Source organism: Salvelinus fontinalis, chromosome 15 (genome assembly GCF_029448725.1).
Source record: "Salvelinus fontinalis isolate EN_2023a chromosome 15, ASM2944872v1, whole genome shotgun sequence".
Taxonomy (NCBI): Eukaryota; Metazoa; Chordata; class Actinopteri; order Salmoniformes; family Salmonidae; genus Salvelinus; species Salvelinus fontinalis.
The window spans coordinates 29,236,472-29,249,530 of NC_074679.1; the positions used below are offsets into that span (position 1 = coordinate 29,236,472).

At 45.3% G+C, this 13,059-nt stretch overlaps 1 protein-coding gene and 1 pseudogene across 2 annotated transcripts in view; one reads left to right on the forward strand and one right to left on the reverse strand.

The window, feature by feature from the left end:
* Positions 1 to 6,983: 6,983 nt before the first annotated feature.
* Positions 6,984 to 10,067, reverse strand: LOC129812108 (cilia- and flagella-associated protein 99-like; annotated as a pseudogene).
* Positions 10,068 to 10,308: 241 nt separating this feature from the next.
* Positions 10,309 to 13,059, forward strand: part of LOC129811729 (lateral signaling target protein 2 homolog) — a 50,570-nt gene continuing 47,819 nt past the window's right edge. Inside the window, exon 1 of one of the 2 annotated variants that reach the window (XM_055863276.1) lies at positions 10,309 to 10,717. In XM_055863276.1, coding sequence (XP_055719251.1) covers positions 10,682 to 10,717 — 36 coding nt within the window. In that variant the 5' untranslated portion in view covers positions 10,309 to 10,681. The remainder of the gene's footprint in view (positions 10,718 to 13,059) is intronic. The other variant, XM_055863277.1, reaches the window with a different exon arrangement.

Sequence of the window (13,059 nt, forward strand, 5' to 3'; positions counted from 1 at the left end):
GCCACTGCCTGTTCACCCCGCTACCATGCAAAAGGCGAGGTCAGTACAGGTGCATCAAAGCTGGGACCGAGAGACTGAAAAACAGCTTCTATCTCAAGGCCATCAAACTGTTAAACAGCAATCACTAACTCAGAGAGGCTGCTGCCTACCTACAGACTCAAATCGTTGGCCACTTTAATAAATGGATGACTAGTCACTTTAAATAATGCCACTTTAATAATGTTTACATAGCTTACATTACTCATCTCATATGTATATACTGTATCTTATACCATCTATTGCATCTTGCCTATGCGCTCGGCAATATCTTTTGTTTATTCTATGTGTAACTCTGTGTTGTTGTATGTATCGAATTGCTATGCTTTATCTTGGCCAGGTCGCAGTTGCAAATGAGAACTTGTTCTCAACTAGCCTACCTGCTTAAATAAAGGTGAAATAAAAAATAAAATAAAAAAATTCACTCATCCATATATTTATATGTACATATTCTTATTCCATCCCTTTAGATTTGTGTGTATTATGTAGTTGTTGTGGAATTGTTAGATTACTTGTTAGATATTTGTATTTAAAAAAAAATATTTCACCTTTATTTAACCAGGTAGGCCAGTTGAGAACAAGTTCTCATTTACAACTGCGACCTGACCAAGATAAAGCAAAGCAGTGCGACAAAAACAACAACACAGAGTTACACATAAACAAACGTAGTCAATAACACAATAGAAAAATCTATGTAAAGTGTGTGCAAATGTAGAAGAGTATGGAGGTAAGGCAATAAATAGGCCAAAGAGGCGAAATAATTACAATTTAGTATTAACACTGGAGTGACAGATGTGCAGATGATGATGTGCAAATAGAGGTACTGGGGTGCAAAAGAACAAGAGGATAAGTAACAATATGGGGATGAGGTAGTTGGGTGTGTTATAGCAATTAAACACTGGAATGGTAGAATGTGCAGAAGATGAATGTGCAAGTAGAGATACTGGGGTGCAAAGGAGCAAGATAAATACATGAATACAGTATGGGGATGAGGTAGATTGGATGGGCTTTACAGATGAGCTATGTACAGGTGCAGAGATTTGTGAGCTGCTCTGACAGCTGGTGCTTAAAGCTAGTGAGGGAGGTAAGAGTCTCCAGCTTTAGTGATTTTTGCAGTTCGTTCCAGTCATTGGCAGCAGAGAACTGGAAGGAGAGGCGGACAAAGGAAGAATTGGCTTTGGGGGTGACCAGTGAGATATACCTGCTGGAGCGCGTGCTACGGGTGGGTGCTGCTATGGTGACCAGTGAGCTGAGAATGTGTGGGGGGGGGGACAAAAGGGCTAGTTAAGACATATTTAGCAGGGCTGGAGGCTGTACAGTGGTAATAAGACAATCACTAACCAAAACAGCAATAGACAAGGCATATTGACATTATGGAGAGGCATGTGTAGCCGAGTGAACATAGGGTCCAGTGAGTAGCTAGGCGAGCTGGAGACATGGCGATTCAGACAGCTAGCGGGCCGGGGCTAGCAGGCTAGCAAATGGGCCTCCGGGGGACATCGCAACGGAAGAGCCTGTTGAAACACCTCGGACAGTTACGTTGGCAGACCAGTTGTGATGGATCTGCGGGGCTCCGTGTCGGCAGTAAATGGTCAGGCCAATTGGCAAAAGAGGTATCGTAGCCCAAGAAATAGGCTAATGGACCTCTGATATCGCGCTGTGGAGACTGGCAGGAATTGACCGGGCTGAAGCTGGCTGATGTCAGTGTTAACGGTAATGACCGCTAGCAGTGGCTAACTGACTACAAGCTAGTTAGCTGGCTAGCTTTTGATGGGGGTTACAGTTCTAAAGTATAAAAAATAGCAGATCCGTAGCACATTGGGTGAGGCGGATTGCAGTAGAGTATGTTCAGTCCGTAGATGGAAATTGAGATTTAAAATATATACGTGTCACACCCTGATCTGTTTCACCTGTTCCTGTGATTGTCTCCACCCCCTCCAGGTGTCGCTTATTTTCCCCAGTGTATTTATCCCTGTGTTTCCTGTCTATCTGTGCCAGTTCGTCTTGTATGTTTAGTCAAGTCAACCAGCGTGTTTATCCCGTACTTATTTTTGCTATCCTCCTTTTTCTAGTCCTCCCGGTTTTGACCCTTGCCTGTTTCTGGACTCTGTTCCCACCTGCCTGACCATTCTGCCTGCCTCGACCACAAGCCTGTCTGCCTCTCTGTACCTTCTGGACTCTGATCTGGTTTTGACCTTTTTGCCTGTCCAAGACCATTCTCCTGCCTACCCCTTTGGATTATTAAACATTGTAAGATTCCAACCATCTGCCTCCTATGTCTGCATCTGGGTCTCGCCTTGTGCCTTGATAATACGAAGAAAACAATATATACACGGGACAAGACAAAACAGACATCCGACTGCTACGCCATCTTGAAAATATTACTGCATTGCCGGAACTAGAAGCAAAAGCATTTAGCTACACTCGCATTAACATCTGCTAACCAAGTGTTTGTGACCAATAAAATTTGATTTGATTTGCCCCTGGCTATCTGTATTACTATTTTTTAAGTACTTTTGATACTTATGTATATTTTTGCAATTAAATTTACTTTTAAACTTAAGCATATTTAAAACCAAATACTTTTAGACTTTTACTCAAGTGGTATTTTACTGTGTGACTTTCACTTGTACTTGAGTGATTTTCTAGTAAGGCATCTTTACTTTCACTCAAGTGTGACAATTGGGTACTTTTTCCACCACTGGTTATAGTCAGGTAAGAAGGGTGGTCTGTCACGCCCTGACCTGAGATATCTCTGTTTTCTTTATATTTTGGTTAGGTCAGGGTGTGACTAGGGTGGATTACGATAGTTTTTGTATTGTCTAGGGTTTCTGTATGTCTATGTGTAGTTGCCTGTCAGCACTCATTTGTATAGCTTCACGTGTCGTTTTGTTATTTTGGTTAGTTTGTTCAGTGTTCATTCTTTTAATAATGAAGAATGTACGTATACCACGCTGCGCCTTGGTCTCCTTCCGACGACGGCCGTGACAGAAGAACCCACCACAAAGGACCAAGCAGCGTGTTAATGAGGAGCGGACATCCTGGGCCTGGGAGAAAGATGAGTGGAGAACATCCTGGACCTGGGAGGAGGTAATGGCAGGGGACAAGACCTTGCCATGGAAGCAGATGGAGATAGCGCAGGAGAAACGGCGACGATACGAGGGGACACGGTTAGCAGCCCGAGAGGCAGCCCCAATAAAAAAAAGTTGGGGGGCACACAAGGAGATTGGCTGAGTCAGGTTGGAGACCTGAGCCAACTCCTCGTGCTTACCGTGGGGAGCGTGTGACTGGTCAGACACCGTGTTACGCAGTGATGCGCACGGTGTCTCCATTTCGGATTCATAGCCCGGTGCGCTCTATTCCAGCTCCTCGCATTTGCCGGGCTAGAATGGGCATCCAGCCAGGACGGATGGTGCCGGCTCAGCGCTCCTGGTCTCCAGTTCACCTCCTTGGACCAGGATATCCTGCGCCGGCTCTGCGTACTGTGTCTTCGGTGCGTTTGCACAGCCCAGTGCATCCTATGCTAGCGCCCCGCACTTGCCGGGCTCAAGTGAGCATCCAGCCAGGACGCATTGTGCCAGCTCTACGCTCCAGATCTCCAGTGCGCCTCCACAGTCCAGTACGTCCTGTGCCTCCTCTCCGCACTCGCCCTGAGGTGCGTGTCCCCAGCCCGGTACCACCAGTTCCGGCACCACGCATCCGGCCTCCAGTGCGCTTCCACAGTCCAGTCCGGCCTGTGCCTCTTCCCCGCACTCGCCCTGAGGTGCGTGTCCTCAGCCCGGTAACACCAGTTCCGGCACCATGCATCAGGCTTGCAGTGCGCTTTCACAGTCCAGAGCTTCCGGCGACAGTTCCCAGTCCAGAGCTTCCAGCAACGTTTCACAGTCCGGGGTCTCCAGCGACGGTCCCCAGTCCGGGGTCTCCAGCGACGATGCCCAGTCCGGAGTCTCCAGCGACGGTCCCCAGTCCGGAGTCTCCAGCGACGGTCCCCAGTCCGGGGTCTCCAGCGACGGTCCCTAGTCCGGGGTCTCCAGCGACGGTCCCTAGTCCGGGGTCTCCAGCGAAGATCCCCAGTCCGAGGCCTCCAGCGAATGTAACGGATGTGAAATGGCTAGCTAGTTAGCGGGTACGCGCTAATAGCTTTTCAATCAGTTACGTCACTTGCTCTGAAACCTAGAAGTAGTGGTTCCCCTTTTGTGGAGCGATGGGTAACGATGCTTCGTGGGTGACTGTTGTTGATGTGTGCAGAGGGTCCCTGGTTCGCGCCCGTGTCGGGGCGAGGGGACGGTCTAAAGTTGTACTGTTACATTGATGCTGTTGACCCGGATCACTGGATGCTGCGGAAAAGGAGGAGGTTGAAAGGGGGGTGAGTGTAACGGATGTGAAATGGCTAGCTAGTTAGCGGGTACGCGCTAATAGCTTTTCAATCAGTTACGTCACTTGCTCTGAAACCTAGAAGTAGTGGTTCCCCTTGCTCTGCAAGGGCCGCGGCTTTTGTGGAGCGATGGGTAACGATGCTTCGTGGGCGACCGTTGTTGATGTGTGCAGAAGGTCCCTGGTTCGCGCCCGTGTTGGGGCGAGGGGACGGTCTAAAGTTATACTGTTACACGAAGATCCCCAATCCGGGGCCTCCAGCGACGGTCCCCAGTCCGGGGTCCCCAGCGACGGTCCCCAGTCCGGGGTCTCCAGCAACGGTCCCCAGTCCGGGGTCTCCAGAGATGGTTCCCAGTCCGGGGCCTCCGGCGATGATCCGCGGTCCGGAACCTCTGGCGATGATCCACGGTCCGGTTCTACAAAGGCGGTGGGATCAGCGTAAAGAGGGGGGGGGGGCGGCGTCCAGAACCAGAGCCGCCACCAAGGGTAGATGCCCACCCAGACCCTCCCCTATAGCTTCAGGTTTGCGGCCGGGAGTACATACCTTTGGGGGGGTACTGTCACGCCCTGACCTGAGATATCTGTTTTCTTTATATTTTGGTTAGGTCAGGGTGTGACTAGGGTCGATTACGCTAGTTTTTGTATTGTCTAGGGGTTTTGTATTGTCTAGGGTTTTTGTATGTCTATGTGTAGTTGCCTGTCAGCACTCATTTGTATAGCTTCACGTGTCGTTTTGTTATTTTGGTTAGTTTGTTCAGTGTTCATTCTTTTAATAATAAAGAATGTACACATACCACTCTGCGCCTTGGTCTCCTTACAACGACGGCCGTGACATGGTCTCACAGGTCTCACCTGGCTTTGGTGTTGGGCAGCGAAGAGGGGGGCTGTCATTGGATTGTCAGGAACAATAATAGCCGCTTCTTCCTCATCACTCCTCAGTACCTAACTTTCCCGGTCACGTCTCCGTAGACATTCAACACTAGCCTCAACTCAACTTTAAATGATGAATGATATACAGAGAAACTCACCATCTACGATCTGCAATGGGATGACAAAGGCCAGGGAAATTGAGTCAATAAGAAACAGAAGATTTGAATATTAAATAACACATACCCCATGTGAAAAGAAACAAATGTGATAGGCTAATTGCAGATTTGCACTCACCACTATTGAGTCATTGTTGTTGGTGAGATCTACATTGTTGTTGGTGAGATCTACATTGTTGTTGGTGAGATCTACATTGTCTTTGGCAAGGTTCACAAAAGATGAAGTACCAGCTTCAGTGGTGTCCAATACGTCCCAACCCAGGGTCCACAAGAGCAGCGGGACGGTTCCGTGATTATCAGTCTCCTGGGTTTGGCATGAGTATTCCACCATAATCACTTTCTGCCAAACCCTTTCTAGTAGCCATTTCACTTGCAGGCTGTCCCTCATCTGTGGTATCTACTGCTCTATTGGACTCTGGTGCCGAAGGAAATTTTATTGACCAGGCCCTTGCCTCCTCCCTGAACATCCCCTCAAACTCGCTCTCCTCTCCATTTCCGGTTCAAGCGCTTGATGGTTGACCACTGGGACACGGAAATATCACTCACAGCACCACTCACCCTTACCATGGGACCGATGCACCAGGAGAGCCTTCCCATCGTCACTGCACCCGCGCACAAAGTCATCCTCGACCTTCTGTGGCTCCAACAGCATAACCCCACCATCTCCTGGTCGAGGATGAAGATCCCCGCCAGGGCACCAGGATGCCGGAAGACCTGCTTCCTTTCACCCTGTGGGTCCATGTTGGTTGAGAGTCCGGTAAGCGCCCTCCAGCCTCATATTCCATCCTCCCGTATAGTTGGCCCCTTGTTTTGGGATGTAGATGTAGACATCTGCCAGGATCTGGAGAGGGAACCCGCACCCGCTACATGCCCTCCTGAGCGCATCTACGTCCCCACAGAGGTAAGGGATAGGCTGTTGACTTGGGCGCACACATCTCTCACCACTGGACACCCAGGTACCCCGCACCACTCACTCCATCTCCAATAAATACTGGTGGCTCACCTTGGCACAGGATGTGGCTCACTATGTCAATTTGTGTTCAGTATGTGCCCAAACTAAATCGCCCGAGCACGCTCCAGCAGGGAGACTCTGTCCATTGATTTTGTCACCGATCACCAGGATGGAACACGGTCGCCTCACTGTTGGAGACATGTCCTCCGGAAGGCCGTAATGCCGGAAGACCTGCTGGAACAGTGCCTCAGTGACCTGGAGAGCGTGCTTCTACATCTGCATTGCTTACTGTTTGGGGTTTTAGGCTGGGTTTCTGTATAGCACTTTGTGACAGCGGCTGATGTAAAAAGGGCTTCATAAATACATTTGATTGATAGGGAGACCAGAGAGAGGAATAAACCGGCATGATTTTGAGAATTTGCCCACAACCACCAGAATGGTGGTGAAACCATTAGAGGTCTTCCGGCACTATGGCCTTCCGGAGGACATTGTCTCTGACAGTGGCCACCAATTCACGTCATGAACCAGCTCCTGAACCAGCTCCTGAACCAGGAGATGGGGAGGTTCCTGAGGAGTCACTGCTCCGACACTTCCTTTACTGGAACACAAATATACAAAAAAGCACACAGACATGAGATCCCAATTCGCCAAACACTATCTGTTGCACCATAACACCAAAGCACGTGTGATACAACTGATGATGAGAAAGTGTACATTAGGTGGGGTCAGGGGGTGATGTAATGCTATAGTTTAGTCACCTATACACTGTGTGAACTCCTGCAGCTTCACTTTAGCTGCTTTTGAGTTTTTGTGTCCATCTACCATCTCTTGCTCCAGGTCTCTCATCTCTTTCTCCTCCTGCAACTGCTTGTTTATGTATCTCTGCTTGGCAGCTTGGCAGTCTGCAAACAATCACAAACAAGATAGGCTCAATAAAACACACAGATAGGCTCAATAAAACACACTCACAAAGACAGGAACACTTACCTTTTCTCAATGATTCCAAAACTGTATAACACTAACTGTAATAACACACACCTCTTCCTTCTTTAGCAGTGTAGTCTTCTGGTTGCTCTCCATGATGCCGGTGCGGGCGAGAGCGGCCTTTTCATAACTGATGGGTCCCTCCAGACGCTGGCGCTCCACCTGGGCAAGCTCCTCCTGGAGGTCCAGCTCCCGCATCTCCTTTTGTCACTGCAGGAATGAGGCGGGCTCGTCCACCCCCTCCACCAGCTGCTCCATCCTGTGTTACCGTAACACACATTATAATACCTCTCCACTCTAGCTGCCTTCATAAGTGCCCCACTGGCCCAGCTAGTTTTTTATGTCAAAAAAGTGACTGACAGTTGGCATGGTGATTCATTCCCGGAGTATAGTGGCACACCTGATACATGAGGCACCGGTGCATGCATCCTATTGTACCAGTGTAGCTCCATTCTCCAACCGAACGGTTATACAGAGCCCCCTCTCTCAGGATGGCTGTGGTGTTTAGCCTGATGGGCAGGTTGTTAGTCTGGTGGACATACACAAATACACAAAGAAGTTCATAGTCAAATGTGTCTGTCAGTTACTATATATTATTTCTGTATAATGTGAGAGCACTACCTTATGGGTGGCTGGAGTTCCAGAGGTGTGGAGTGAATCAAACTTGAGCAGGGCGTCATGGCTTCGCACAATCTGGGATATGACACTGGAAATCAGACAGTACAGTATGATTCAGCATGGATGGAGACAGGATGCTGATATACAAAAAAAATGACCTTAAAGCAAGAAAAACTACTTGAAAATCTCTTGCTGGGAAAATGTAACTAACTTGGTGTGCTCAGACTTTTGTGGGTTTGCACACTTAAACTTTTGAGTGTTTGCCTCATACATGACTTGCTGTAAGTGGAAAAGGAAATAGGGGTTTGTTGTATGTATGAGTGCAGGAGAAAAACGGCATGTGTCAAAATGAGATACCAGACACAATATACCTCTGCCTTCTGACGATTCCTCTGTTTGTCCTCTAAGACGTGCTTTTCTTTTGGAGGTATGTAGGTGCTAGTTGGTACCCAGGACTAAATAAGGTTATAAGGTTTATACAAGGTTATAAGGTTATACAAATAGAATAGCCTATCTATTATGATATTGTGTCAATAACATTCTGACTTTGGACCCCAGTTCAATGTTTCCAAATAAAAAAAGAACCATTGTAAAGCGGTAGCCTATAGTAAAACTGAAACGTGATACTGACTGGCTGCTGTTTCTCCTGCAGGGGGGTGGGGTCAGGTGCAGGAAGAGGGTGGGCTATGAGTTTGGTAAGTGAAAATTCCTGGGGCTCAGTGTTTTTCTTGGTGGCTTTCTTGAGTTGACTCCCTTGAGAGATTCTGGCTGCAAGCTGTGCCATCAGCATCTCAATCTCAGGGCTCCACCTAGTGGGGGAAATGTTTATCTATTAGAAAAAGAGATGGCAAGACATGAAAAAGAAAAAAATTAAATAAGACAGCATGAGTGGTGATTCAATGTCTTTAGGTATAACTTGAATGCCTTCACAATTCTGTAACTTAGCAGTGGGGCAATCCACTTCCTCTTCACATAGGCATCATCATAGATCTGACTCCACTCCCCCTGGATCCACGTACTGATGTTGAAGAAGAAACTTAGGAACTACTAAACCATAATTTACTCTGTCATTCAGTCACAAGTACAGTTTCATTACCTTAACAGTCTACAGTTTGACACTCAAACTTCATGACACAAAAAATACCACACAGATGACCCCGTCTATATGAAGGTAAGCAACTGGATTGTCCGAGAAAGTTGTATTTTATGAGTATTTTATTTTATGAGCCATAAAATGACCACAAACTGTGAAATAATTGCATAGTTGGTGTCATTAGACTACAGATAATGTGTTTTTAACTTTTTGAAGTCCAGAGTTCACAATCTTGCTGAAGCACTGCAGTCCCATGTCATCAAGGAGGAACATGCTGAAGTAACAGATTACTGTGGATTGACAAATATAGAAGAGACAAATGGTCAGATCATGCGTTTGTTATACCATTTTGAAAGCATTATCTAGAATTTAGTTATTGAACATTCTGTGATGAATTTACTGGCAAACTGGTTATGACCAGACTTCAGTAAGCGTTTACCATTCTGAACATACAAGACATTGATGACAACATCCAATAACTTTTTATGCTCAATGCATACAGAAATGAGGTCAAGTATAAACTTCTTATCCAAGGCATCCAGGTTCTGGTAAGAAAGAAACTGACTGTTATCTGAAATGTCTGTAACACCGAAGCAGTATTACGTTATAGATAGATACGGTATATGGCTCTGGTCTGACCATTTTTATAAATAGTCTATTTTCCCTAGCTTTAATATAATGTTTTAATAATTCATAATGGGGCATGAGATTAACAATCCATCGCAGCACATACACATCACATCCATCCACACATACACACTACTCAATTTAGGTACAGTTACAATGTCCTTTGAAGCATCCTCTGTAAAATCCTTTCTCTACAAGTAGGGTGAGTCAACATGTGCACAAGCACACATGCAAACAGAAATCAGAACCATTGACAGCCACGGGGGGGGGGGGGGGGGGGTCTCGTTCAGTTCCCGTCTTCTTCCCCGTGTTTTACCCACGCACCGCTAATGTTCATGTTTGTATTTGTGTTACAGCCACTTTCTGAAAATAATGTACCAAAATTGTAGAACTACCAAAGATCCCTTTTCGCTTGCCAACAATAATTAGGACGTATGTACCATATAATTAGGAATTAGAAATGAATAATTAATTTTAAATTCACAAATTAGCAATTAGAATACTAATAATTAGGAATGTTTCATTTAATAGGATATCTATGGTACCTACACCATGGTGACGTATGGTGCAAGCCTGTGAAAGTGGGTGGCGATATCAACGTGGCTGTCATCAAGCAGACGGAGGGGAAGAGCGAACGAAACCATCCGTTGAGGATTGCTTGCTTTATATATAAAAAAAGAAGGATTGCTTGCTTTATCCCGTCGGACTTGAAAAGTGTCAGTGAATCACCAGTCAACCGTGGATTATGTAGGCATGAAAACACATCGTCGTTTTTAAAGAAATTATTTGAACACTTCAACTCTTTACCTTACAATTTCGGATGTCGTATTGGATTAAATATTTCCCACCTTTTTAGCAACGTAGTTAGCTAGCTAGCATTTGCTAGTCTGTCTCACAGGTAGAAGAGGGGTCGGTGACAAAGGAGGGGTAAAGTGGCGAGGTAACTTAACGATGAATCGATTTCGAAAGTGGCTTTACAAGCCTAAGGTAAGTTTGATTCTATTCTCCAGCTACTGCCAGTAATCTGTTATTGGCTAATATATTTTTGAAAATAGCAATCTATAGTTTGCTATTTCCCCCATACAGTATTTTGCTGCAATGCATGTATTACACTTCTTAGTACATATTGAGCTACGCATGTACATGCTAGCTAGTCACTGCTAACGTTATCTTCTATAAAGTTGTTTCTTTCATTCTGGGTTTTAGGTAACTGAAGCTATGCAATACGAATGGCTGCTTCTCGAAGCAAATTGTCATCGACCGCATTGCTGAGATTGGTCAATACAGAAATAAATAATGTAGCTAGCTAACCTAACTTGCATTGCAGTCTCGAACTTGTACACTAGAGTTTTTGTTAGCTCTCTAGCTACCGTACCTGACGTTATAGTACAAACTGTCATCACCCTGACTCAGAATTCATTTAATTGCTGTTAATCCGATACAGTAACTGAGAGAATGCATCCGACAAGATGAGCGAGTGCATTCCGAGGCTATTAACGCCTATGATAGTTACTCATTCTACATAGCTTTAGTCCAGTGGCTCCCAACCTTTTTTGGCTACTTTACCACAAACTGAATTACGCTATGCTTGGAGTACCCCTGAAGTATCCCCTCGTGAATTTTTACCAGTAAGCCAATGGTTTCATGAGTCTTCTCAAGTACCTCCTGTGAATAGGCGAAGTACCCCCAGGTCCTAGTATCCCTGGATGGGAACCACAAATGTAGCCTTTGGCAATACTAATTTGTCTCCTAAGGGACAGATCGGCATTTACTGTGGGAGAGGGGTGTCAAACAATTTTTTAGCTTTGGGAGGGTTTACATGTATTTATTTATTTATATATATTTTTTATATATTGGGCACAGGGGAGGGTAGTGCATTTCCCCCCAGGTTTACATTTGTTCTTCTGGTTGTATTTTCACTATAAACAATGGCTGAACTTTTGATATTACCCTAATAAAGTTTAGAAGTTTTTGAAGGTATGGTGTGGCTATTATTAAGCTTTAGCTACTGCAGACCTATTATACGAAGGCAGTGCACCCCGGCGCTCCAACTGACTTGGACAGTTGAACTTGGGGTAGGGAAGACTTTCAGGCCTACCAAAGTTTTTAGTTTTACATTAAAAAAAAAAAATCTAACCTTTATTTAACTAGGAAAGTTCTTATTTACATTGACTGCCTACCCCGGCCAAACCCTAACCCGGGCGGCACACAATTGGTAGATTATATTGATAGATTATAGGAGTAACTATAATCTATCAATACAATGTTTATCTTTATTTAAAGTATTTGGTTTGAAAAGGAACGAATTACCCTCCTTCTGTACATGTATAGCAGTAGCCATCTGACATAAAGAAATGTATGTCGGTGTTGTAGTGTCTGTCTGTGTGGAGGCTCCTCAGGGGAGGACCATCCTCAGTGAATTTCCTAAAAATAATGAAATATTAAAACTATACTAAATATATTCACGTCACCAAGTAATTGATTAAAACGCACTGTTTTGCATGGAAGGTCTACAGTAGGCTCAGCAGCACTCTGTAGGATAGCACCATGGTGTAGCCAGTTGTTTCCAACAATTGTTTGAAAAATTACTTGTGTCATGTGTCACAGTATAACTTTACACCATCCCCTCGCCCCGACACGGGCGCGAACCAGGGACCCTCTGCACACATCGACAACAGTCGCCCACAAAGCATCGTTACCCATCGCTCCACAAAAGCCGCGGCCCTTGCAGAGCAAGGGGAAACACTACTTAAGTCTCAGAGCAAGTGACGTAACTGATTGAAATGCTACTAGCGCGTACCCGCTAACTAGCTAGCCATTTCACATCCGTTACACATGCACAAAGTAGATGTCCTAACCGACTTGCCAAAACTATAGTTTGTTAACAAGAAATTTGTGGAGTGGTTGAGAAACAAGTTTTAATGACTCCAACCTAAGTGTATGTAAACTTACGACTTCAACTACATAAGTTTGCATACACTTAGGTTGGAGTCATTAACTTGTTTTTCAACCACTCCACAAATTTCTTGTTATCAAGCTATAGTTTTGGCAAGTCGGTTAGGACATCTACATTGTGCATGACACAAGTAATTTTTTCAATTGTCTACAGACAGATTATTTCACTGTATCACAATTCCAGTGGGTCAGAAGTTTACATACACTAAGTTGACTGTGCCTTTAACCTCTTGGCTCACGGATCCCTTTAGTGGGATAATTGTCATCAACAACCGCTGAATTGCAGAGCGCCAAATTCAAAAAGAAATTGCTAAAAATATTTATATTCATGAAATCACAAGTGCAATATAGCAAAACACAGCTTAGTTTGTTAA